Source organism: Talpa occidentalis, unplaced genomic scaffold (assembly GCF_014898055.3).
Source record: "Talpa occidentalis isolate TD23 unplaced genomic scaffold, MPIMG_talOcc4v2.1 talOcc4.7, whole genome shotgun sequence".
NCBI lineage: Eukaryota > Metazoa > Chordata > Mammalia > Eulipotyphla > Talpidae > Talpa > Talpa occidentalis.
In genome coordinates, this window is record NW_023605083.1 from 41,208,393 (window position 1) to 41,234,082 (window position 25,690).

General features: G+C 34.2%; 1 protein-coding gene across 1 annotated transcript in view; it reads left to right on the top strand.

The window, feature by feature from the left end:
• Window positions 1-25,690, top strand: part of CUNH9orf85 (chromosome unknown C9orf85 homolog) — a 44,594-nt gene that overhangs the window by 3,322 nt on the left and 15,582 nt on the right. Inside the window, exon 2 of the mRNA XM_037493434.2 lies at window positions 23,196-23,302. Within this exon, the coding sequence (XP_037349331.1) occupies window positions 23,196-23,302 (107 nt within the window). The remainder of the gene's footprint in view (window positions 1-23,195; window positions 23,303-25,690) is intronic.

Sequence of the window (25,690 nt, forward strand, 5' to 3'; positions counted from 1 at the left end):
ATCAATCATTTTAAACATTACATTTTATGTTTAGTGAATGACAATTGAAATTAATATGTCTTAATATGCTCTCTTGTGTTGAGGAATAGTAGGCTTCTGTGTTTTGAAATTTTATAATTGTTAATCCTTATGTCTGCAGAAAGTTAAATACTGCATTGTAAGAAAAAAAGGTACTCTCAGAATTCTTCATCCAGATAAATTAGTTCATCTAAGAGAAAGTAATAATTTATATTGTGTCCTCCAAATAGGTCATTTTCTGTTTAGAGAAACACTATAGTAGAGAATTACTCAAAGAAGCTCATGGCTGAGAGTAAAAGGCTGCTGCAGCGTTTGTTATTTTAAGCTGGGGTACTCTTTCCACACCAGCACATGTGTTATGATGAGGTCACAGGCAGGTGTACAGAGAATCCTGCTTGTCCTCAGAACAACCCTGCTGACAACTCATGCCAGCCTTCCTTTTTGCTTCCTTTCTCTCAGTTGACTTTTGTGAAAGGAAGAATTTGAAATGCAAAGGGGATAGAGAAATAGCTAACATACATAATATTCCTTTTTGAGATTTTCCTTGTCACTTTAAGTCAGATGACACTTATGTGTTTTGAAGGAGTTAAATAAACATTCCTTTTCTGAACTTGCCTGATGTGTGTAAGGTCATTATCATTAAGATTCTTTAGTTGCTACCTTAAGCAGAAAGAGAATTTAGTGGAAAGATACTGATCCGATTTTATGCATTTTATAGAGTGCTTATTTATTTGTTTTGGTTGATTTTTTAGTGTCCAACATTCCCAGGTTAGCCATTATTATTGGGAAATCTTATCCTCATTTAACTTTGTACATATACTCATTTGATGTCATCTTCCAACTTTTTAATGTCCCCCCTCCCTAATTTTTTCAATTTGCCACCTGGAATCTATAGTTTATTGTATCAAATGGAGATACAGTATTGAAAATAAAATTTCTTTCACTTTCTCATCCTACCTGATTATTCCTAGAACTCTGTTTCCCTGCAATCCATAAATGATAATGTTTTCTCACTCCACATCTGTGACTTCCCATTTAGAATTCTTTTTTCCATTTGCTGATTCAGTCTATTTCTTACAAAAAACCCCAGCTCTTCTGAAATACATGCCATCAGACTGTTATCTCTCCTGACCTGTACTCACTTTCTGGTTATACACCTCATCAGTACCTGGCACACTGCCTTTCCATGGATCCTGTCTAATTAGTCATTGCTTCATCTCCATGGATAATTCATCCAACATCTGGTCTCTCAGTTTTTAGCTCCTCCACCTCAGAAATCTAACCCTAAACTTACTGCTGCTAAGAGGTAAACTTTAAACTTTAAAAGAAAAGAAAAACTTGCCTACCATTTATTCTCTGCTTTCCTTTTTCCTGAAATATATTTTTTAATTCCACTGGATGCTTTTTTCCATTAACCCTCTACTTTCATTGTACCTCATTCATGTCATTTTTTCTTGTCTAGCTTGGAGTCCATGTTCCATCACTCTAACTGTTCTTTTACATATACGTCAGCTCCCTTATCCTTCCTTGTTTGGTAGATTTCTAACCCTACTGAAATCCAGATCTTTATTATTGTACCATCACATCTACCAAACTTGCATCTGTACACATGTGCTCTTTCCTGTTACAGTGAATAAAATGTCTGCTAGGACTAGTCCCTCCACTTACACCATGGGCCTCATTCCCTCTGGCTTACCTAAAAACTTAAAGGTTTCAGGATCCTCAGTTTTCCATGTTTTCTTAGATCTGTCTTTGTTTCTGTCTTATTTCAACTTCTTTTTAAAAAAAAAAAAAAACTTTCTTAGAATCCGTGTTCTTTTTCTAGCCTCACTCTCTTTCTTCTTCTATATACAAAAGCTTCTGGTTCTTTACATTTTTTACCTCCCATTGTTTCTATCCCTACCCAAATAGTTTTTGTACCCACTAAAGTCACTCTTGTCAAGGTCATTCATCTCTGTATTGCCAAATCTTCGGTTAATATTGTTCAGTCCTTTCCTCACTCAACTGCTTAGTAATATTTGCCTTTCAAGCAAGCTCCTGAAATAATTTCTTCATTCAACCCAGTCCATGGCTTTAAATATCATCTTTATTTTGATACATTTCAGATCTGGAACTCCAGGCCAACCTCTCTACTAAGCTGCAGAGTTTGTTTATTGAGCTACCTACTTGACCTCTATTCTTGAAGATTTCAAAGGACTCTCAAGTTAACATGGCCAAAAAAAAAAAAAAAAAAAAAAAGACTCTTAAGTCTTTAACTCTTAAACCTTGTCCTCCTTCAGTGTTCCCCAACTGCATGGGTGACTTCACCATTTACCCAGTTCCTTAAGCCAAAACTCTCAAGAATCACCCGTGACTTGGCATTTTCTCACATTCTCTTTCAATTTATCAGTAAAACTGAGCTGTCTTATTATTTGAATTTTCATAACCTTTTCATTACTTTCTGACGTACTGTTTGTTACTTGTTTATCTTATTTAAATCTACTTTAGAATATGACATCCCTGAAGACATAGGTTTCCTTTATGTCTTTTTCAATAGCTAGCCAGGTTTTGGTACATAGGAGATATTGAATATGCAGTTGATGATTGAAGTAAATAACAATCACATTGTGTTAAATATTGCGATAAGGGCTAGCAGGGGGCAGTACCACAATAATTCAGAAATAAAGGGTGAAAAACTTATAATTGAGAGAGTTTTCTCAAGAAGATAATACAGCTTGGAGATGAAGGATGAAGGAGAAGTTGAATGAGATAAAAGAAGCAGAAAGGAAGAATGGGCACTGATTCTTTGAAGGTTGTAGGTTTGGAAGTTGAAGAACTTTAATCTGAAAACAATGAAATGAGAAAGATCAGATATAGTTATTGTTACACTGGGAAATTTTTGAAAATGAGGGTTCTCTTTTACTCATTTTTGAGGATTTCCTGGCACATTGACGGCTTCATAAGTGATGTTTGAGTAGATGAATAGAGGCCCTCTTAAAAGGAAGAGAGAGGGACCAGAAAGAGGATATGAGTCTGTGAAGGTTTTTTTCTAAAACAAGATCGAAAGTAAGTATGCATATTGCCAAAATGAGAACATTACATTATGTGGTGGCAAAAGCATGAACACGAATCCGTTCTTAGGTAATAGGCTCTTTGATAAGGAGACTGATTGACTAAAACCTTTTTACCGAAAAGAATCTCTGAATGGATTGAACTCAAGCCAGGAATTAAAAATCCAGTATGATCAATTTAGGCCATTTTTATAAGTAGATGTGGTCTGTTTCGGTTTGTTCTTGGTCAGGTTATTTGAAGAATAAAGATATTTTGAAGTGCATTGTGTAGGAAAAATATTTGCCAATTTTTGTCAGATTTCAGATGTGAGTTTTTGGATTTTTGATCAAAGTTGTCAAACTTTGTTCAAGATGGTGGCAATGTGCTTTGGTAGAGAGATTGATCTTGAAGTCAAAAGATCTCAGTAAACATCTGTGCTATTTATTGGTTGTGTAATTTTGGACACATTTCTTAATTTGTCGGGAGTTTAGTGGGTTTAGCTGTATTGTGAGGGCTAACTTAGGTTTATGGAAATGCTCAGATGTCCCCAGCATGCAGTGGTAAGCATTATGTAAATGCAGGTTCATTCTTTCACCATGTTCACATGCTACTACTCCTGTTATGTCTTTTCTGGAATGTCTCCCTACTTCCTTGTGGCATTTACTGGCCTCACCACACATGTGATCATGTCATATTAATCAAAAATGTATGTGTCTTGACTTCTTTCTCTTCCATGTATATATAAACAAATACCATCCATCTCTAGAGGACACAAGGGAATGTCAGTGACCTCTTGTAGTCACTACCATTCTTCTCAAATGTAACTGTCCATTGTCTTGGATAGATATGAAATATTTTTAAATATCCTTAAAGTCATGGCTTTTGAAGACGAAGGAAAGAGAAATAGAAATACCAAGATGCCCAGTCTCACTTTTCAGAAATAGTATTAGGGAATATGGAAAAGCATCCCTGTGGATCATCTTAATTGCTTAAATATATTCGATATGATACAATTTCATATAGTGCTTCTGTAGGCTGAAAGAACTTGATGTAGTTGATTTGTTCCCTTTAAGAGGAATACTTAAAATATCAAAAGTAAACTTGAAGTTTCCCATAGCTTTGGAGCTGATTATCTCAATTTTGGTCCTAATTCTCTTCCGGTCTATTTGCTTATTCATGAGGTTGGTGACATTTTTGGACTTGATGGTGGACATTTCTTGGCTATTTTACTATGCTCATTTCTAGTTGGATATACAATCTAAAGTTAAAATAATTATTCAGATTGTCCTTTTTTGAAGTAAGTTTCCTACACATTTTCCTTGTTTTTACTTTGACAGAGTCAGCTCATTAACAGGAAGTATTTCTTGTAGGTGATCGAGCTGTGTGTACATAATAATTTTCAGTCATGGCCCAACAGCAGTAGAAATATACAGTAACTTTATATTAATGAGATCTGATTTTGAAGGTCATTTGGTATTGTAGGCCATTTACAACATCATGAAATCAAGCTTAGCTAAGGATTATTTTAAATGCTTTGTTGTTCTGTGAAGATTTATATATTATTAAGTGCTCAACCCTCTTTTACCAGGTGGCTTACTTGTATGTTTTGAAATTACTCATGTCACTGAAGTCATCAATTTGAGTAATGTATTTGACCTCATGATATATACTTGTATATGTGAATCTTCTGTATGCCATCATTAGCCTGTATCACAAGACATTAGGGTAATATGATATCGTGTGTCTTATAAATATGAATGTTTGTGGGCCATATGCTAGATCTAGTTTTTAATAAAGTCAGAATAGTCATGTGGGATAAATTGTCACCTATTACCTATTTTAAAGAATATTATGGTCAAGTTTTACATATGTGATGTTGTCACCTTATTTTAAACCTGTTAATCTTGAACAGTTCTTTGACCCACATTGATGATTTCAAAGTCAGCTATATATTTGCTCTACTGCATTTGTTATACTTAAGTAAAATATCTCCCTGGTTTTTCTAATAGTTAATGGTAGTTTTAAGCCATTTGGGGAGACACTTTTATTAAGGCCTTCTTTTCACTACTCAGAAGAAAAATCAGTCAGATTTTATACAATTTTCTAACTCAAATGGCTGATATAAAACATGCGTTTTTCTTTGTTTCCCCCAAATTTCATTAAAATGACAATAGTAAAAAGGTATTAGAAAACTAAAAAAGCAGAAAAAAACATTAAGGAAATTTAAAGTAGGGAGAAGATCAAACTGATGAACTAAACAATTTATGGATCTATAATATAAATAGAAGTCAGGAGTTTTTCCAGTAAAATTCTAGAATAATACCATTGTTGTTATAGAATTTACAAACTCTCCCCGGTCCTTTCTGCCAAAGTGGCTTGCTCGAACATTTGACTTCAAGTTAAAGTCAGAACAACTCTAAAGTGGGGAAATGCCATGACAGACAAAGGCAGGTCAATATTCCTGATCCATTTCTGTCTCAGAGAACCCATATTCTTGGAAGCAACATGCTTTCTAAAACATCCACCTAAAGCAGAAGCTATCAAGCTGTTAATTTTTTTTCTATTAGCCTGAGCCAAGGAAAATGTAACTAATATTTGAATTCACTTCCAGAACGAGTTCACTTCAATTCTGTTTTAATAACCATTCTAGGTCTGATACTGTTTATACAAATACTGTCCAGAAAAGCTTTTTGTGATGATGGGAATATTCCATATTAGTGCTATGCTGTATGGTAGCCACTAGTCATATTTATTGAGCATTTGAAATGTGGTTAGTGCCACCAAGAAATTGACTTTTAACTTAATTTTATTTTAATTCAGTTTGAATAGCCACATGTAAATAGTAGTTATCATACTGGACAGTGCAGAGTTATCCCCTTGTTTATAGAGCAGACTACCAAGGGGCAAACTTTTTAGGAAAATTAAAACCATGAACTGTGTGACAAGAAATTACCACCCATGTCCAGTTAACAAAGGTAATATGAGGCATAGAAGAGAACTTTAAAAAAAATGTAATTGATATCCATCCTTAATGATTGAAAAAGTTCTCAAAATTCGTAAAACAGGGATAGACTGCTGTTTAAAGAAAAGAAACCTATTACCTTTTTAATGAAATTTTAATTATGCTTGCAGAAATATAAAGTAAACATCTTAATAGGATGGCTGAATAGCACTATGGACAAGAATGAAGACTGAATCCGAAATTTGGGATGTCAGATCAAGGGATTTGTTGAAAACCTAGTTTAAAGACCAAAACAATAAAAATTATGAAATGATGTTTGAGATAGAAAGTATTGAGCTAGGAAAACCACTATGTGTCTAAAGGAAATTAGAAAGGCAAAGAGAATGGGGAAGAAATTGTATAAAGTGGAGGGAAAAAATTCAAAGTTAAAGAAAATGTTAGGCCTTAGTAGGGTTCTAGACATAAAATGATGATATTTTTGAACTCCAATGAACAAAATCCCTATCACTTTCTAGGTAAAAGGGAAAAAAGAGGTTACTAAGGTCTACAAAGTGCTAGGGGGAAGTATTTTAAATTATAGAGTTCTTTGTGGAGCTAAGCTACGGCTCGAATGTCAAGGTAAAAATCACTTTACTACAAGTTTGTCAAAAACATATGTGTATAGGGCCTCCCCGGTGGCGCAGCGGTTGAGCGCTGGGTTGCGAAGCTGCCCGCAGCCTCTGCGGCGCCGGTTGGATCCCCGGCTGCTCCCCGGCCACCAGAGGAGGGTCCCGCATGGCGCGCAGACCTCTCCTGCCGCCCGCTGCTCCCCTCGGCAGTGTGCTTCGGTCCTTCTGCCTGCTCTGCTCCCCGCTCTGGCTCTGGTGAATTCTCTCACCCTCCCGCGCTTCTGACTGTACCCAGTGCATGTATAAACCAAAACAAACAAATAAATAATAAATAAATAAATAAGACATGCCTCTAGAAAATTAAAAAAAAAAAAAAGACATATGTGTATAGTTAGTTAGGGATGGACTTCAGAATATATAAAGATATATGATAGAAGAAACAATGGTAAACCAAGAACCTAGTAAAACTGAGTTAACTTTAAATCATCATTGATAATATGGTGGTGAAAGTTAATATTATTTTTATGTGCAAATCATAACAAAAGAAAAGGTAAATGTTTTAGAAGATAAAATCTGTACCCATAATTTCAGATTTCAACCAAACTAGGGAATGAAAATAATGGAAAATATAACAAAACTAAAGACCTTGTCTTGTTTGAAGTAGTGGAGAAGCCATAGAGAAGAAAAATCAGTATCATCATCAATGTTTTAAACTTTGGATGCGTGTTATTTGTCCGGTATCTGTGCTAAATATTATGAAGATGAAAATAAGTCCTAGTTCTTGCCTTCTTGTTGTTGATAGTCTGGCTGGGGTGATAAAACCCAGTGTATAAAAAATAATTTTCTGACACTTTCTTTTAAAAAAGAAAAGGTTTTTAAAAATAACTTAAGGTTTTAAAATGTACTTTCATTTCAATTAGTAAGGTAACAATTGAACTGCAATATTATTCAAATAATTTAGCATTGAAAACATGGAATTTCTCCTCACTGTATAAATGGTTATTTGAATCACCTTATTCTCTGTCAATTATCAAGTCACATACTTTTCAGAAACGGCTGAACCACTATGACCTGTGTGAATATTTGCACATAACCTCTTGATTCTGCTTGTGGATGAAATTTAGTTCTAATTTTAATATATCAGTGGTGGAAATACAAAGAAGGTATGAAAGAAGATGAATTGCTTTTATTTTAGATTAAACCTGTATTACTTTAGACTTTGATCTGAAACTTTTTGAGTGCTTAAAATTAATGAACAATCCTTGAAAACAAAATGCCTTTCCCATTCATTCTATGACACATTTGCAAATTTGCCATAAGTAGAGCTACATGGCCCCCTCACTTTGTCCCATTGGGTTGATGTAGAATGAAATGATGGAGTTTTTAATCTGCAAACTGTTGCCCTAAATGTATGGTGACTACTCAATCCCAAGCTTCTGAAAGCCCAATTTGAAGAAGCCAGTCTGTTAATCTCTTAAACACCCTTTTTCCTCTAACAATGTATTGCTCACTCTCAGACTGCTCTTCATGCTTTTGTCTAGACAGCTGACAAACTACTTTTATATCTCCAACTAGATTTTTTTTTTTCTCTAACTAGATTTTAAAGCCAGTGAGAAAGGGACTGTACAGAAGTCTTTGAATCATTGAGATGCCTTGCATAGTGTTGAATACACACTAGCTCATGCTTCTTTGAATTCTTCCTGTGGACAGCAGAGAAATGATCATGATACATGCTGTGTTGAGTTTCAACCTGTGACACGTTTTATAGTTTAACTTGCTGGATGGAGTCCTAAACTTGGAGTCAGGGCAATAACTAAACTTGGAGTCAGGAGTAGACTCTATAGACTCCTGATGTGCCTGAGTCACTCTCTCTCTTATATGGTTAAGTTATATCAACTCTCTACAAATTAGAAACACAATATATAACAATACTACTTTCTTCCTCCCATGCAGGGATGATGTAAGAATAAAATAGGAAGCATTATAAGACAAATTCACATTTGAAAGTGCAGTAGAAGTAAAGTATAGTAGTATTTTGTTCTAGGTGATTTGCATCTTTCATTCAGATCATGCCCTTAGCTTTTTATATTCTTTATATATATATATATATTTTTTTTAAGATTGAGAAAAAGCCATCAACCGCAGTTAGGTAAATCCCAGTGAATACTAAGCTTTAAACTAAACAATTCATGGCACAAATCTATTTTTTCCTAATATGACTTCATTCCTGAATGAATAGTTAGCATATATAGGTTAGTCTTTTAACATATTAATATGACCAGAACAAGGTAACTATCTTCGAACTAATAAACTAGCTTCAATATAGTATCCCGTATAATTGCTCCCAAGTAAATGACTTATAATGTTGATTTATTTTAAAAGATAAAATCAATTGGTTTGAGGATATTACCAATTACTATGTTTGAAAGAGTTAAATCTATATTTTTAAAATATGCTATTAGGAGGAAATGAATGTCATTCTTGTTTGTTTAACACACATAAACAATGGTTGGTCAGTGTTTGTCTCTCTTAAGATCACTAACTTGGGGCATACCATACTGGTTGGACAAGTTCTCAAATTGTGACTGACTTTTAATGAGTACTTATAAAAACATGTGTGTTGCCTCATGACACTACACAGTTGCAGCTTGAGTAGGGTTTTTGCATTCCAATTGAATTATACATAGTTGGCCCATATGGCTCACCATTTAGTTACCCCTTATTGTTTAGGACTTGGTATACTGAAAATCTGTGGAGAACATGATAGAAAGGTTAGTCTCTTCTCTTAGGGCACTGCTTAGTAAAGATAATATTTTCTTTCCCCAATGAATTTTTCTAACTTTGGAATTTGTTTGGTGCCTTTTAAACAAATACTAATACTGCAAGGTTGCCTTAGGAACAAGCCAACAAGTTTGGCCCTATTTGCAAAACAATTAGTATACCAGTGTTAGAATTTGTGTCAAAATACACTACACATTGAAAAGTGTACTCTAAGAAATTATGTGGTTTTTTTTTTCATTTTAATATTTTGAAAACCATGGGGCAACACTTTCTACTTTTAATTTTAATAGAATGCCCTAAACTAAAAGACATCTTTTTATGGGTTCTTCCTCTGCAGCTCCTGATTAATTGTGTGACCTCAAGCAAATCTCTTAATTCTCTGAGCCTCAGGTTTCTCATCTACAAAATGAAGATAATTATGCCTGCCCCTAGCCACAAGAATGTTCTAAAAATAGCAAGGGAGAATTTTTATAAAGAGCTGGTCATATGGTTTATAGATTATGATAACCATCTTCTATGTAAAAACTATTTAGCTTGCTGTTATTTTAAAAACAAAACCCCAAAAGATCTGTTTTCTAATAAACCTTGTAAATGAAATAACTCTTCATTAAGTCTTAGGTATGTTTTGTCTAGACATCTGACCAAAGTACAGACATGTCCCATGCATGTGGAATCACTCAAGGACTTGACTAAGCAAAAGAACATTGACCAGGAACTATTAACAGTCAAGCCGGAAGTTAAATAAGTACGGTATACCATCTCTTGAAAAGACAGAAGCACCTGTATTTGGCTTTACCTTCTTTAATTTTGATATGTACATCTTTTGTTGAGAGAGGATGTATCAGGATTCTAATCCCTGACTTTCTCTAAAATACTCATAACTTTCCTGTTAATTAAGACAATTTTCTGTATTTGATAAGAGTAACATGGTTATGTCAAAAGTAGAGGCAGAAAAACAAAGGTTGAGAATCACTGATCTAGAAATTACCCAGATTTCCTGGCATGTTCCTATCTTTAGATTCCTTAGCAAACTGGAATTTGGTCTGACATATGATCTTGTAGTAACTAAAGCAGGGAAGAGTGAAGAAGAAGGAATAATTTCCCAGCTTTCAATGTATTTAGATTTGGCTTCAATTCTGGGAATAGGAATAAGCACCAGAAACTGCTGATACAAATTCTTTTTTTCCTGACCATTAGGAAGTCAGAGTAGAAAACAGATGGCTTCTGTGTAGTGCTGTACCAGTCTCAACTGTACAATTTCTGAATTAAGAAATTTTAGACAGGCTCTAGGACAAATATTTTAGGTAGCTATCTTGATATAAAATTTTGGAAAAGCTCCTTGAGGAATAAATCATCTGAATTGTTGACATATCTCTAACACAACTTTTCCTTTTATTTTCTTCAGTTGGCATATTCTAGTTATGTAATCAATCTAGTTGTAATGCTCTTTTTCAGAGACTTGTTTAAGTCACTTGATTGGAAGTCAGTGCGCATCTTCCCAGAGAAAGGAGGTTCTCAGTGGTGAAGATCAGATTATCAGACTGAGATTTAGTATCTAAAAGAGGGGCAGTGTGAGAAAGTGGGGCAGAATATGGAATTTGGAATCTAAAGCATGGCTTTGAGCCCTGGTTGTATTATTTGATAGATAGGTAATTGCAAGTAGACTATTAAGCCTGTTTGGATTTGCTTCTTCACATGTAAAACAGGAATACTGTTTATACCTCCAAGGTGGTAGTGAAGAAACAATATAATTAACTGAATATTGATTTGTAAGTAGAAAGTACAATGTAAATCATTTATTGTTATAATCTTTCTCACCTGTGCTAAATGATAGTATTTTAATTATTATAACTTTGTGTCTAAAGAAAAGTATATAGCCTCCGTAGTGATACTCCTAGTCGCCAACATGAGATAAGGAACATATCTAGAAATGTCAACTTCCTTCAGCTGTTAGGGCATTGGTTCTTAAACAGTGTTAAGAATCATCCAGAAAGCTTATATAATGCAGAATCTCAGTTGCCAGAAATTCTCAATCTGTAGATCTCAGGATTGAGTCCCGGAATCATCATTTTTAGCAAGGCTCTCAGATGATTCTAACTTGGGTGGTCCTCAAACCATACATGAGCTACTTTAGTAATTACCTTCCCCTGTATTTGATACTGTAGTTTACATGACTCACTTTCGAAGGATAATACCCTCACAGTTTGCACATTTGAATCTATCTTGGGAAGGTAGGAGGGCCAGAGGTTATTATTGTACAGCTCACCTGTCTGAGCTCTCTTGCTCTAGAAAATTGTTCTAATTGCTGCTTAGAGTCTTATCCAGTCAAGTCTCTTTCCTCTTTGAGTCTAAACTTTTTACTTTGACAAATAAGTTCTCTTACAATTTCGCTCATTCCTCCCATTCCCCTCACATCCTTCTGTTTCTAACTGCTTGTGTAGTTTCCCAAAAGTATTTTCTCATGCCTTCATGAGGCCTTCCCTGTGCACTAGCACATGGATTTTGTTAGGTAGAGGATGATCCCAGAATGTCCTTTGTTTATCTCTGTCATCATAATTTATACACTGCCAAAGCTGTCCCTTTATTTGCATGTTTAACTACCTCAAGAGTGAAGATCTTACCTCTTTCTTTTTAAACTTTTCTTAATACCATAATCCCTAATACATAATCTATGCCTGGCCACAGTAGGTATTCTTCTATATATATTCTGAATTGAATAAGATGGGAAGTACTGTAAAAATTTTGGTGGATTGCTTAGAAAGCAAAGCTGGATTTTAAGTGAAGAATTAAACTTCAACATGCAAATACAGAGCAAAAGAAGATGGCATTGTAGGTACAGCAAAGATGGTGGGGGGGAGAAGAACAGTTTCTGTACTACCAGAATTGCTTCCTTAGGGGATGACTAGGGAGGAAAAACAGGTGATAGGATCATAAAGAACAGCAGGCTTCAAGCTGTGGAAAGGTCTGAATATCAGTTTTAGGAGTACTTTAAGGAAAGTAAGTTTCTGATCTGAATAGACATAGGGACAGATGTCAGTTAAAACTGTTGGCAGTTTGGTCTTTCTCTATCCTCTTTACTCTGAGATCCATCTTCCATTTGGGGTGCTACGTAATACAGATCAGAAATTAGAACCTGATCTACAGATGTGTAGGGATATAAAGTAGAAGACAAACTTGGGGACATTGTGGAAAAACACATTTGGTTAGTTTGGTAAAAGGAGAGGAAGAAACCAAAGGTGACCTGAGGTTTTGTACCTGAGCCTACAAGAAGACTTTTCAAAGATGGAGGAATGAATTTTATTGCTTAGTGATTGCAATTTCAATGACATGTTTTAATGCTTTCCATGAAGAAGAAAATGGATAACCCGCATGCAATCTGAGACATCAGGACTCCCACATAGACATCAGGTCTGGGGACATAGTTTTGGATGTTATCTTCATTGAGCTCATTGCTGAGTCTGTAGTTGGAGGTTTAGTTGACCAGGAATAAACATTGTGAAAAGAAAGGGACATTGAGTAGGCACCGAGGTTAAAGAGGAGGGGAGGGAGGGGCTTCATGGGAGGAAAAGATAGAAAGGGATGACTAGATAGATAAGGGGCAATAGGTATTTTAAAGGAGTAAACAGAGGAAGAGCTATTAGCAAAGGATCTTGAAATAGAACAAAAAGAGTTAGGGGTACAGTCTTACTCTGTAAGGTGAGTCTTTGTAGGAAAGATACCATTATTCCTAGGAAAAACCATTGACATTTTGACCATTTATGTCAAAATTTTGAGGAAGAAAAAAGCTTTTTTCCCATAGAACTGCTTTGACTTTAAAGCTATTTGTTTCTATTTAGAGAGGTTGTTCTTGAATTATTTATTTACTAAAAATGAAGATGCCCAAAAGATGATTGAAAGCATATTATCTTAAAATACTCAGTGCCCATGTTTTAGTTGTTCTAAGGTAAAATTTCCCTTAACAGGAGATTATTGCTTGTGTGTTCACATTGCATTGTGAGTCCTTCCATAAAAATATTTTTTAATATTCATAACATGCTCTTCTGAATTGTGTCTTTTAGAACAACATGAAAAGAATTTAAAAATTTTCATATTACATAGAGCTTCCATATGATCCAGCAATTCCACTCCTAGGTATTTACCCAAAGGACACAGAGACATCAATTCCAAAGAACACCTGCACCCCTATGTTTATAGCAGCACTGTTTACAATAGCTAAGCTTTGGAAACAACCCAAATGCCCAAAAATAGATGACTGGATCAAGAAGATGTGGTCCATATATACCATGGAATATTACTCAGCATTCAAAAAAGATAAACACATGCAATTTGCAGCAACATGGATGGCGCTGGAAGGGATCATGCTCAGCGAAATAAGCCAAAAAGAAAAAGAAAAATACCGGATGGTCTCACTCATAGCAGGAATCTAGAAAACTTAAATAAGGGACCAGGAAAACGAATAACTATAAGAAAGTGAAAATCAAAATCAACAAAAAACTATGAACCAGAGACACTTTTAGGGGGGTGGGGGCGGGAGGGGAGGGATTGGGGTCAGAATGGGGGGGCTGCAATTGTATGGGGAATACAACAATAAAATTTATTATTAAAAAAAAAAAAAATTTTCATATTACAGTCTCTTTGTACCAACTAATGCGAACTTTTAAGGATGTGCTTGATTTATCAGAGCAGTGTTTTTGGTTGTTAGAATCCTTCAGCAATATTTGCTTGTTAAAATCCATAGCACCAAATTATTTTAATTTTTTTCTTAGAAATAAATGAGTGAAATACACGTTGGGAGAAAAAGGAATTAGCTGGTTTCTCTACTGCCAGAAGAAGGTACTGCAGCAGCGTGTTTCTGTCTGTAGGAAGGTTTGGCTCCATTTATAAAATATGGGTACTTGGCTTCACTGCTGAAATAAATCAGTAGGTAGTTTAGATAGTTTGTACATAAACCTCTCTGTATAATTGCAACTGACAATAGCTCTACCCTCTAATTGAAAGAATAGTCCTCTGTTTGGGATGACCAGAACTCATTTTATATTCAGTCTTTGGATGAAAATGCAATTGTTTATTTTCGCAGATGTCATTTGTTAAAGATTCCAGCAGTTACAAAATAAGTGGGAAGGGAAATCAAATGTTATTTCTTGACTAGAAAAAGCTTATGTTGTAAGTATATTGAACAAGAGGAACATTTTGAATATTTCTAGTGTATATTTTTACATATCTCAGTTTGGTATTAGTGTTTTAAGGACTTATGAATATTGAGTGAATGAGCGATGAATTGGAGGAGGGAAGTATTATTTTAGCTTGCGGTAGATATATACCTGACCATGCCTTAAATATCTTCTAATTAATACACATTAAAAAATTAAATATTGGTAACTCAAATATTTCTTTTTGTATATCAGTTCTTTTAGAAAACTTGGATAATATTTTGCTTTAAGAAGACTTGGGCTGAATATTTTTGTGAAAAATCTTTCTAAATGTTGATATCAAATCTCTGATTAGCTACATTGAATTAAGATAGTGCTCTAAAAACAAGTAAACTTATGGTAGCTTTGGATTTATATTTTCCTTAAATGACAATAAAACCAGTTTCACTGCTAGAACTCACTTCAAAAATATTTCTAGGCTATTTATAAGACTAACTCATTTTGTGAAATAATAAAATACATAAAAATAGTAAGACTCCGTAACTTATCCAAATAAGGTAGTTCTGAGTAACATTTAGACTATTACTTCTCATCACATTAAAAAAGAGTTTGTATGTTTAAAAGTTTTACATGAGTAGAACTCAGTATTGATATCCTGAATCATATAATAGTGGTATTCTATCTATATAGTTAATGAGATACTAACTTGATTATACTAAGAATATTCTTTAATTATCTTTTTAAGAGGAGAATGGCAATGTCTTCTGTTCTTTAAACATTTTTAACTGCCAGGATAAAAAATAAAAGCAATTTTTTATAGAAAATATTAGGAAACATTTGTTACAATATCTAATATTTATGTATTTGAGTCAAGAAAGGGGCAATTCTTATTTACTATGAGTCTTTATATTTGCTAAAAATTCCTGTTATTTTTTAGACCTTTGTTGAAATAGGATCAGACTTGTTATGGGTAAATATAGTATGATAAGAATTTCCAAGTTCTTTAGAAGTGTCTGATGTTTTAATGTAATACAAATATGCATGTTTGAAATGCTGGAAAGAGTAGAATTTCTGAGTGATTTTCTTTTATCTGTATTTCTATAAAAATTTGATAATGTGAACATTTAGATGTAAATATTCATATTGTTTTAAATCTATAAAATTGTTCAATAAAGTTATTTTTTATCTACAAAAGTAATTCTTATAAGAAAATCATACAACGTAGCATACCAACATTAATACACAGTGGGAAAAAAGTATTAAAGGCAAAGAGCTAATTATGAAATTAAGCAGTAGAGAGATGAACAAAATTTATAGACTAACTAGACAGATGCTGAAGAGATTTCTGTGTGAAGTTGGAACTCTGTTCTTTCTCCTACCCTATCTATTCACTTATAAAGTTGATTCCTAACAGTATTCTGTATGAGCAAACCAAAGGCTAGCTATAGCTACAAGAAATTAACCTCCATCTAGTTAGGATAAATTTTTATTGAATTTGTGACAACAAAAATGTTCTCAACATATAAATGTTCTTTTAAACATTTAAAAATAGGGATTTGGGGCCTCCCAGGTGGTGCAGCGGTAGAGCACTGGGTTGCGAAGCTGCCCGCGGCCTCTGCGGCGCAGGTTCAATCCCCGGCTGCTCCCCGGCCACCAGAGGAGGGTCCCACATGGTGTGCAAACCTCTCCTGCCGCCCGCTGCTCCCCTCAGCAGTGTACTTCAGTCCTGCCTGCTCTGCTCCCCGCTCTGGCTCTGGTGAATTCTCTCACCCTCCCGCGCTTCTGACTGTACCCAGTGCATGTATAAACAAAACAAACAAATAAATAAATTAAAAAAAAAATGCCTCTATAAAAAAAAAATAGGGATTTGGTATTGGCAAGGATGTGGTGAAAAGGAACTCTCCTGCATTGTTGATGGGAGTGCAGACTGGTCCAACCACTATGGAAAGCTGTCTGGAGGTTCCTCAGTCTACTAAAAATAGAGCTACCGTACAACCTGGCAATTCTACTACTAGGGATCTACCCAAAGGACACAAACATATTGATTCAAAAGAACACCTGTACCCCTATGTTTATTGCAGCACTATTTACAATAGGTAAAACCTGGAAACAACCCAAATGCCCAAAAATAGATGACTGGATCAAGAAGGATAGGCCATTCGCAGCAACGTGGATGGAGCTAGAAGGAATTACGCTCAGTGAAATAAGTCAGAAGAAAAAAGAAAAATATTGGATGGTTTCGCTTATAGCAGGAATATAGGGGAACCAAATAAGACATCAGTGAAAAAAAAATAACAGTACAAAACACAACAAAGCAAAAACGGACAATTATAAATCAGAGACATACTGCAGGGGAGGAGGAAGGAGAGGGATCAGAGGGAGGGAGGGAGGAGCACAGGGGACTGTGGTGATGGTGCACGGGTGCATTGGGGAAGGAAACTATGGGGACTACACCTGAGGGGGTGGGGGGAGGCAAATACTGTTTAAAAATGAACAAGGATGTAAAAAATAAAAAAAATTAAAAAATAAAAATATGGATTGAACTTACTTTATAAGATTTTTAATATTCTAGTGTTCTTTGAAGAGATATAAAATCTCCTATTTCACATACTTATAAATAGATACATTGATTAATTTGTTAGGATATTGAGTCCAGAAATAAACCCAAGGATACTTAATTTTTGACCAATTCAGTGGTATTGCACTTGGTCATCCATATGTGTTAGGGCTGAGAGGAAATTTCCCTACCCATTTGGGTTCTTTTCAAGCTAGTCATCCAACAATCAAATTTACATCATACAGATGAGAAGAAGAAAAACCGAATTTATTTACATATGTATGGAGAATGTACATGAATGTGAATTCTGAAGTTAATGGGGGAAAATGAGCATGTATATCTTCAGCTAAGGAATGGAATAAGGGTCTAAAGCTTGGCAGAGAAAGGAGGACTCTCACATGATGAGAGAGTGTCTCATGATGAAGACCAAATGCTCTGTATTTTAGTTGTTTGCCTGGATATATAACTAGGTTTCTCCAATAAAAAGGTTAAAATCCTAATTCTAGATGGTACCCCTACTTTTTATTCTTTAGATCATTAGGTAAATGGTAAGTTTCTTGTGAGCCCACAGGACCTTTAGCTTGAAATGATCCACATACCAAAGTGATAGGTCTTGGGTAGGCTTGTTCTGGACATCTTGACTATCCTTCAGTATATAGTTTGTAAAGAACTTTTACCAGTGTTTTGACCATGTACAAAAATTAACTTAAAATATAACATTAAATGGCCTAAAATATCTGAATTTCCAGAAGGTGAAAAACTTCATGATTCTTCAAAGCCTCTTAGATTTGGCACAAGAAGCATGGTTCATAAAAAGAAAAAAATGTTAATTTGGCCTTCATTGAGAATACAAAGATCTAATCTTAGAAAAATACTGTTAAGAAAGAGAAAAACAAATACCAGATGATTTCACTCATGTGGGATATAGAGAAACAAAGCAAAAGAACACACTAAACTAAACCAAAACAAACCTTAGAAATATAACTATAATTGAAGCTACCGGAAGGTGAGGATGGGAATCACAGGGGAGAGGGAGCCCAATGGACTATGGTGGAGATTATGGGTGCCTTGGTGGTGGTAGGGATTGTGTGATAACATACATTTGAAGAAGTGTGAATCTATACCTCTAAATCATATACAATGTGGTACGCCAATGTTACCTCAATTTAAAACAACAAAAGAAAACTAATGTTGATAATGAAAATAAAAGCATAGACTGGAAAAATATGTTTGCAAAGCTCATATCAATAAAGGCCTAATGTCTAGAATCTGTACAGAATTCTCACATCTCAATAATAAACAGCCCAGTTAAAAAAAAAGTGGGTAAAATAATTTAATAGACACTTCACTAAAGAAAATGAACAGTAGTAAGCACACAAAAAGATGTTTAACATCAAAAATATGGAGATGCAAAATAGAACTATAATGACATGATGCTACATACCTATTCAAATGTCAAAAAAAGAAAAATATTTACAATTTCAAGCACTGGAAAGGATGTGGAAAACTGGATCTTTATGCATGACTAGTGGGAGTGCAAAATGGTACAACTGCTTTGAAAGATTGTTAGCATTAAATCACCATATAACTCAACAATGCCATTCTTAGACATTAACCCAAAAGAAATAATATCTATCCACTCAAAAACCACAAGCAAGTATTTTTTAGCACCCCAAACTAGAAAGCACTTTGAATGTCCTTCATACAGTGAATAAATTAATATTATGGTAAATCTATACAAGAGAATAAAAAGGAATGAACTCCTCAAATTATATATAATTTATTACTCCATTTATATGTCTGGAAAAGGCAGAGTTATAGTATATTTTTTAAAAATCAGTGTTGCTTGTGGAGGGAATGGGGAAGAGGAAATTGACAACAGAGACATAAGGGACTTTTTAGAGTGATGGTTGTCTGATGCATAGAACTATTTACCTAAAATGAGTGAATTTTACTGTATATATATTATACCTCAAACCTTTTTATTATTATACCTGGCAACCTTTTTAAAAAATTTAATGCATTGAATAGAGAGAACGACAGCATTTAAAATGATGGATTCAGGCAAAAGATCTTGAATGGATGTTAAAATCATGAAGTGAAATGTTGTAGAACAACCAATTGACATGAGACATGACCCCTAGGTTATTACTAATCTTTATAATTTGAAGAAATCTGGCAGTCACCACCTTGTTTAAATAAGCAGACAAATCTTGCATCACTGATGTGGCGAGAACTGGACATTTTGTGTCTGCTGTCTTGGATAATATGAAGTGTGCAGCAACACATATGAACTATTTTCAAAGGACATTAAACCTGGATCAAATCAATATTTTTAAACCCAACTTGCACATTACAGACAATATAAGCAATACAGCTATGTATTAATAAAGATAAATTACACCACAAGTAAATGAGACAAATCCATTAAGGGGTGGGATGTTTTCTGAGACAACTTTGCTGCTATTTTCAAAAACATTAGTGAAATGTGTAATGATAAAAGACAGACCCTTCCTGATCAAAAGACAGATAATCAAATAGTACTTGGCTACTGAGTTAATCCTCATGTGGGGAATGGGGAAGAGAGTTCTAAAAAGAACTTTGGAAGCATTTGAGCAAATTTCAGTTTAGACTGGCTATATTCAATAATAGTAGGGAGTTATTTTTTATTTTCTTTAGGTGTGATGGTATTGTTAGGTAAAAGAAAATATTTCTAGGATATACATGATTAAACTGCTCTGTTGATTTCTGCAAGTTATTTTAAATGTACACACAAAAAGCATTGGTGAAGTTTTAATTCCAAATAAGTGTGTATATGGCTGTGCATTAGTATTATCATGTTAAATTTTTTACATGTTTTGAAAATTTTTTTAGAGATTTATTTATTTGTGCATACAAGACCTGGTTGTTTGAAATTTTTCATAATAGATGAGAGAGTTTGTAAAGTTCAGTTGAGAAAAATAGTATTTGTTGAAGATGGTCTTATGATATGTTCTGCATTCCTATAGACCCTGTGAATGTCAGGCTTCTGTACTTATGTTGCAGCACCAAAAAGAATTTTACCAAACTGGGTTTTAGTAGTACATAAAACCAGTGTATTTTGAGAACCAGGGTAGAAAACAGCCCTGTGAAATACTTTGTATTGTAAGGATATTTTTGAGAGCATTGCTTATTATATACCACATGTGTTCTTTTTGGGAACGATGAAATTTTGGGTTTGTATAATACTGCTTCTGGGAAACTGGATCTCTGGCATGTTATAGACATTGCATCAGGTAGAGAGGCGCTTACATTTTACTGTGTGCCAGATAGAAAGTTCAAGTCTCATTTATTTCTAGCAAATGTACTTCCCACCTGCACTCCTGACTTTGAAATTCTCTCCACTTAGCTTCATTGCCCCTTTTCTGATTTCCTCATCTATTTTTCTGATTTATTTTACAATATGCTTTGTGATTTAAAAGTCACAACCTGACTTTCACATTATCATTATTAGTCATATAAGTTCTTGCTCCCAAATCCAGAGATCCTTCTAGACAAATTTAGAGTAAGGGCGTTTTACTAGATAATTCAAATATATGTTCTTTTAAATGTAATTGAATAAGATATTTAAAAGTCCCATTTCCTGAAGTGGCACTATTGTAGCTATATTAGTGTCAGAAAACTTATTTTGAGGGCTTCCCCGGTGGCGCAGCGGTTGAGCGCTGGGTTGCAAAGCTGCCTGCGGCCTCTGCCGTACCGGTTCGATCCCTGGCTGCTCCCCGGCCACTGGAGGAGGGTCCCACATGGCGCGCAGACCTCTCCTGCCGCCCGCTGCTCCCCTCAGCAGTGTACTTCGGTCCTTCTGCCTGCTCTGCTCCCTGCTCTGGCTCTGGTGAATTCTCTCACCCTCCCGCGCTTCTGACTGTACCCAGTGCATGTATAAACAAACAAATAAATAAATAAATAAATAAAACATGCCTCTTAAAAAAAAAAAAAAAAATTAAAAAAAAAAAAAAAAAAAAAGAAAACTTATTTTGAGGGGAGGGTTAATGTAGGGAAAAGAACTAGGCCATTTCATGGAAATGAATTTTCAGAAGCAATTAGAATTGCCATTTTCCTTGAAAACTTATTTCATTTGTTAATTCTGCTTTTTTTTCAATCAATGAAGGGAAGTAAAATAGACCTTTGTTTTTACCTTTCGGATTTCTTTAAAAAAATTGATGTGCAAAATAAGTCTAATGAGAGATTGCATAAATTGCTTTTGAGTGATACTCCTTTTTTCTCACAGTAGCACTTCCTTCTATTAACACTGTAATTTATAAAATATTTTCAGCATCAGCATATTGACATGGATGTTCTCATTATAATTTGCTCTTTTGGCCTTCTTGGAAATTGAAGTCCTTACCCATTTTCTTTTTGGAATTAGCCTGATTATATTACCAAAACCGCACGATCTGACAATAGAATGTTTAAAGCAGGGATAGCACTCTAAGATATGATGTAAGAATTAGTGATAGCAAAGACATTATATCTGTATGAAGTAGGAATGTGTTTTGATATACCTTAGATTTATTTTAACTTTCAAAACAAAAATATTTACTGGATATATAAAGTTTTCTTCTATGGCTAAGATTCCAAAGTTCAGTGGAATCTTCCACTGATTATTGTTTTTTCCTTTAATGACCTGAAAACTGGCTTGTTAAATGAAATGATCTTTAAACACTTTTGTATTTATCAAAGTTTTGATTTTATATATCAACATGCTTAATTCATAACCTTAGTAACCTGTGGTCTTCTGCCGTAAGGGAGATGCTGAAATTAATTGCCAAAACAGGGTTAATTGTAAAAATAGGTGTGAGTGAGGTAAGATTGCCATCTCCTTTGCCTCAGGCTGTATGGTTCCTAGAACCAGAATTTAGCTTTCATTGCTCATATGTCTGGAATTCACTTTTTCTCATGTGCCAAAATACGGTAAAACAAGGTGCACAGTTTTCTGTTTTTCTGTAACTGTTTTAAAGTGAAAGTACTATTGATTCTCATTTTTACTCATTCATTTCTTAATATATGGAAATCAAGTTTAATTTTGTAGTAGTGGCTGTTAGTCATGTGAACTCTGTACAACATCTCCATTTATACTGCTTCACACATCACTCACAGGGCAAGTTCCCACAAAGACCTGTTTTGTTCTATTGTAGATCCACCCTAAAGAAACCAGTTTTCAAACTATGCAGGGCTTTGTAAATCAAGATGAACTGGTCAGAAATTGGATACAGAAACATAAAAAACCAAATAATTCTTCCTAGTTAACAAACAGAGTGTGTTATATATAATAAAATTGCAGATAAAGAACTGTTCTGCATTCTAAGAATATTCTAATTAGAAAGTTTATATCACATTCATATTGTAATCATCAAGTCGTTCCCTCTTTTGTTGTTAGGAAAATATAAGTGAGGCTTTTCTATGATATTCTAGGCAACAGAGGGCAGTGAGAACAAGTGGTGAGTTGTGAGCTTTAGTTCTGAGTTTTTCTTAGAATACTGAACATGAGAACTAAGTACCAAGGTTGAGAAGAGTAGTTTAGTATGTAGAACAGATTTCCTTTATTCTGGCCATAGTAAGAGAATATAGTGGTACACAGGACTTATTTTCCCAGGGACTCTCCATCTAGGTCAGGAAGCAAAGAATACTCATATACAATTCACAAGTAGCTGAATGTTTTACACCACAGTTAAACTCAAGTGTAATGTAGTCACAGTTTAATTTATGGGTTTTGGAAATACCCTTGAAATATTTTCTCTTTGAATAAATATTTTGTGAAATTATTTTACCTTCTTGTTTAGAACTTTAAAGAATATCAAGTTCTGTTCAAAAGTTTTTTCTTCTTTCAAATGATCTCTAAACATTGTGCTTTTAAATTCAGTATCACATAACCTTCTAAAGAATCTGCATCTTTTGTGATGCTTTTCTTTCTCCCCTTTAGAAATTAAAAAAAGGAAGCAAAGAAAAATTAGAATGTCCTCTACCCATTATGCCTATTAAAGTTATTAATATTTTTTTTAAAAACTTCTGTTTCTCATGTGCCTTTTTCCATTTGTTTTTCTCTTTTTAAGAAAATGAATGCAAAACTTCATGATGGAGTATGTCAGCACTGCAAAGAAGTTCTTGAATGGCGTGTGAAATATAGCAAATACAAACCATTATCACAGCCTAAAAAATGGTAAGTTTATTTACTCAATTACCTTTCACCAGTAATATATGATTTATAGTTTATTATTTCATCCCCCATTTTGCAAAATTGTGTCCAGACAAACATTGAGGTAAAGAAAAAAATTCTGTTCTTCCAAGTAAAATTTCATTTGACATGCTGAATCATAGTTTGAGAAGGCAAATAGATTGAAAAACTAGATCCATCATTCCCTACCCCATTTTGCCATGAACAAATAATGTATCATTTTTATAGAGATTAGGGTTAGGGCAGAGGAGACAAAGTTTGTTTTGCAAAATTTTGTCTTCCACTCATGAGGTGACTATATTCATTCTGGATTATCTCTTCCAAAGGGGTCTTAAAGAGATATGACCTCAATTCAACGCGTGAAGTCTACTGAAATGGCTTTCATTGAATAGAATACATAAATCGTTAGATTGATAATTTATAATTTCATTTCTATGAAGATTTGAGTCCAAAAGGAAAGATGCTTGATTTTGTTCTTCATCTCTCTGTCCCTCACCCTTCTTTTGTAATTCTGGGATTCTCTTTCACCTGCTTGATATACAGCCTGTTGCTGTGCCATTATATCCTTTAGGTTAACTGAGAAAGGTCCATATTGGAGATCATTGCTTCCTAAAAGAGAAAAATGATTATTTTATCGATGAGTATAAAAATTAGCATTCTTATATGTGATAGTATTTTTTACATTGAGTTTTTATTTGGTATCCTATATTATAGCTATTTAGAAAACATTTATTCATTGATGCTTTAATTTTCTTCTAGCTGTTTAGTTGTGACATCTTCCATAAATATGTTCTCCCTTTATTGGAGGAAATTTTACTTAAAATTTGGAACATCAACCTAAATACTAAATATGAAGTATAATTCTTGCCATTACTTTATTGAAAAATTATATCAGCCTTTTTATGAATTGGTAACCCCAGCTATGGGATAATTTGTTTATTTGAGATATCCAGGGCTAGATTTCCATGACTGAATTAACTGTACTTTCTGTCATAGAAATTAGATGCTGGTTATTCTATAAACTTTATAGTTTTAGCTAATATTCCTAATATAAGATTGGTAGTTTTGTGAATATTTTCAACACATCTTTCTATAAAGGTATTTTGAGATTTCATCACAAATCTCCATTTTTCTTTTGATAACACTGTTTCCTAAAAGATTTCAAATTATCTTAATAAATATCTAAATAGTTATAGAGTTTTACTATTAGTCTTATAGCAGATTTTAAAATTCTTTTAAAAGATTTCCTGCCTTAACCGTTATTTGCATTTTAATCTCTAAATCTCTTAGCTAATATATGCCACATCTTATGTTTATCTTCATTATGAATGTGCCCCTCTATAAATATTATATCAATTATTATCCTTTGGAATGCTATGATTATATCAGTTATAATTTTTTTGGATGTTATGATTTGGTGTATAATTTCTGAACTTACTTATTTTAGACAATTCCTCGATTTTCCCTCTTTGTATATTGCTTATGGTCTTTTTTAAAAATTTAATTTTATGTATTTTTTACATCATTTTTCATTTTTGCACAATGTATGCCTTTTCATCTTGGTTATATTCCCTGTACAATTCCTCCCCCCCACCTTATTTTGATCCTAATCTCTCCCCCTTCCCTCCATCCCACCTTAGTGTGTCTCTGGTTTACAGTTGCTTGTTGATTTTGATATTTACTTTATTATAATTAGTCTTTTTCCTGGTCCCTTATTTAGGTTTTCTAAATTCGTGCTATGAGTGAGACCATCTGGTATTTTTCTTTTTCTTTCTGGCTTATTTCACTGAGCGTGATCCCTTCCAGCGCCATCCATGTTGCTGCAAAATTGCATGAGTTTTTGATTGCTAAGTAATACTCCATTGTGCATATGTACCACATCTTCTTGATTCAGTCATCTATTTTTGGGCATCTGGGTTGTTTCCATAGCTTAGCTATTGTAAATAGTGCTGCTATAAACATAGGGGTGCAGGTGCCCTTTTGAATTAAGGATTCTGTGTCCTTTGGGTAAATACCTAGGAGTAGAATTGCTGGATCATATGGAAGCTCCATCTTTAGCAGGTTGAGGAATTTCCGCACAGCTTTCCATAGTGGTTGGACCATTTTGCACTCCCACCAGCAGTGCAGGAGAGTTCCTTTTTCTCTACATCCTTGCCAACATTTGTTGTTGCTAGTTTTTTTAATATGTGCCATTCTCACTGGTGTAAGATGGTATCTCATTGTAGTTTTGATTTGCAGTTCCCTGATTACAAGTGATGCTGAACATTTTTTTATATGCCTGTTGGCCATTTGCATTTCCTTTTTGGAGAAGTTCCTTTTTAGCTCTTTTGCCCATTTTTTGACTGGTTTATTTACTTTGTTTTTGTTGAGTCT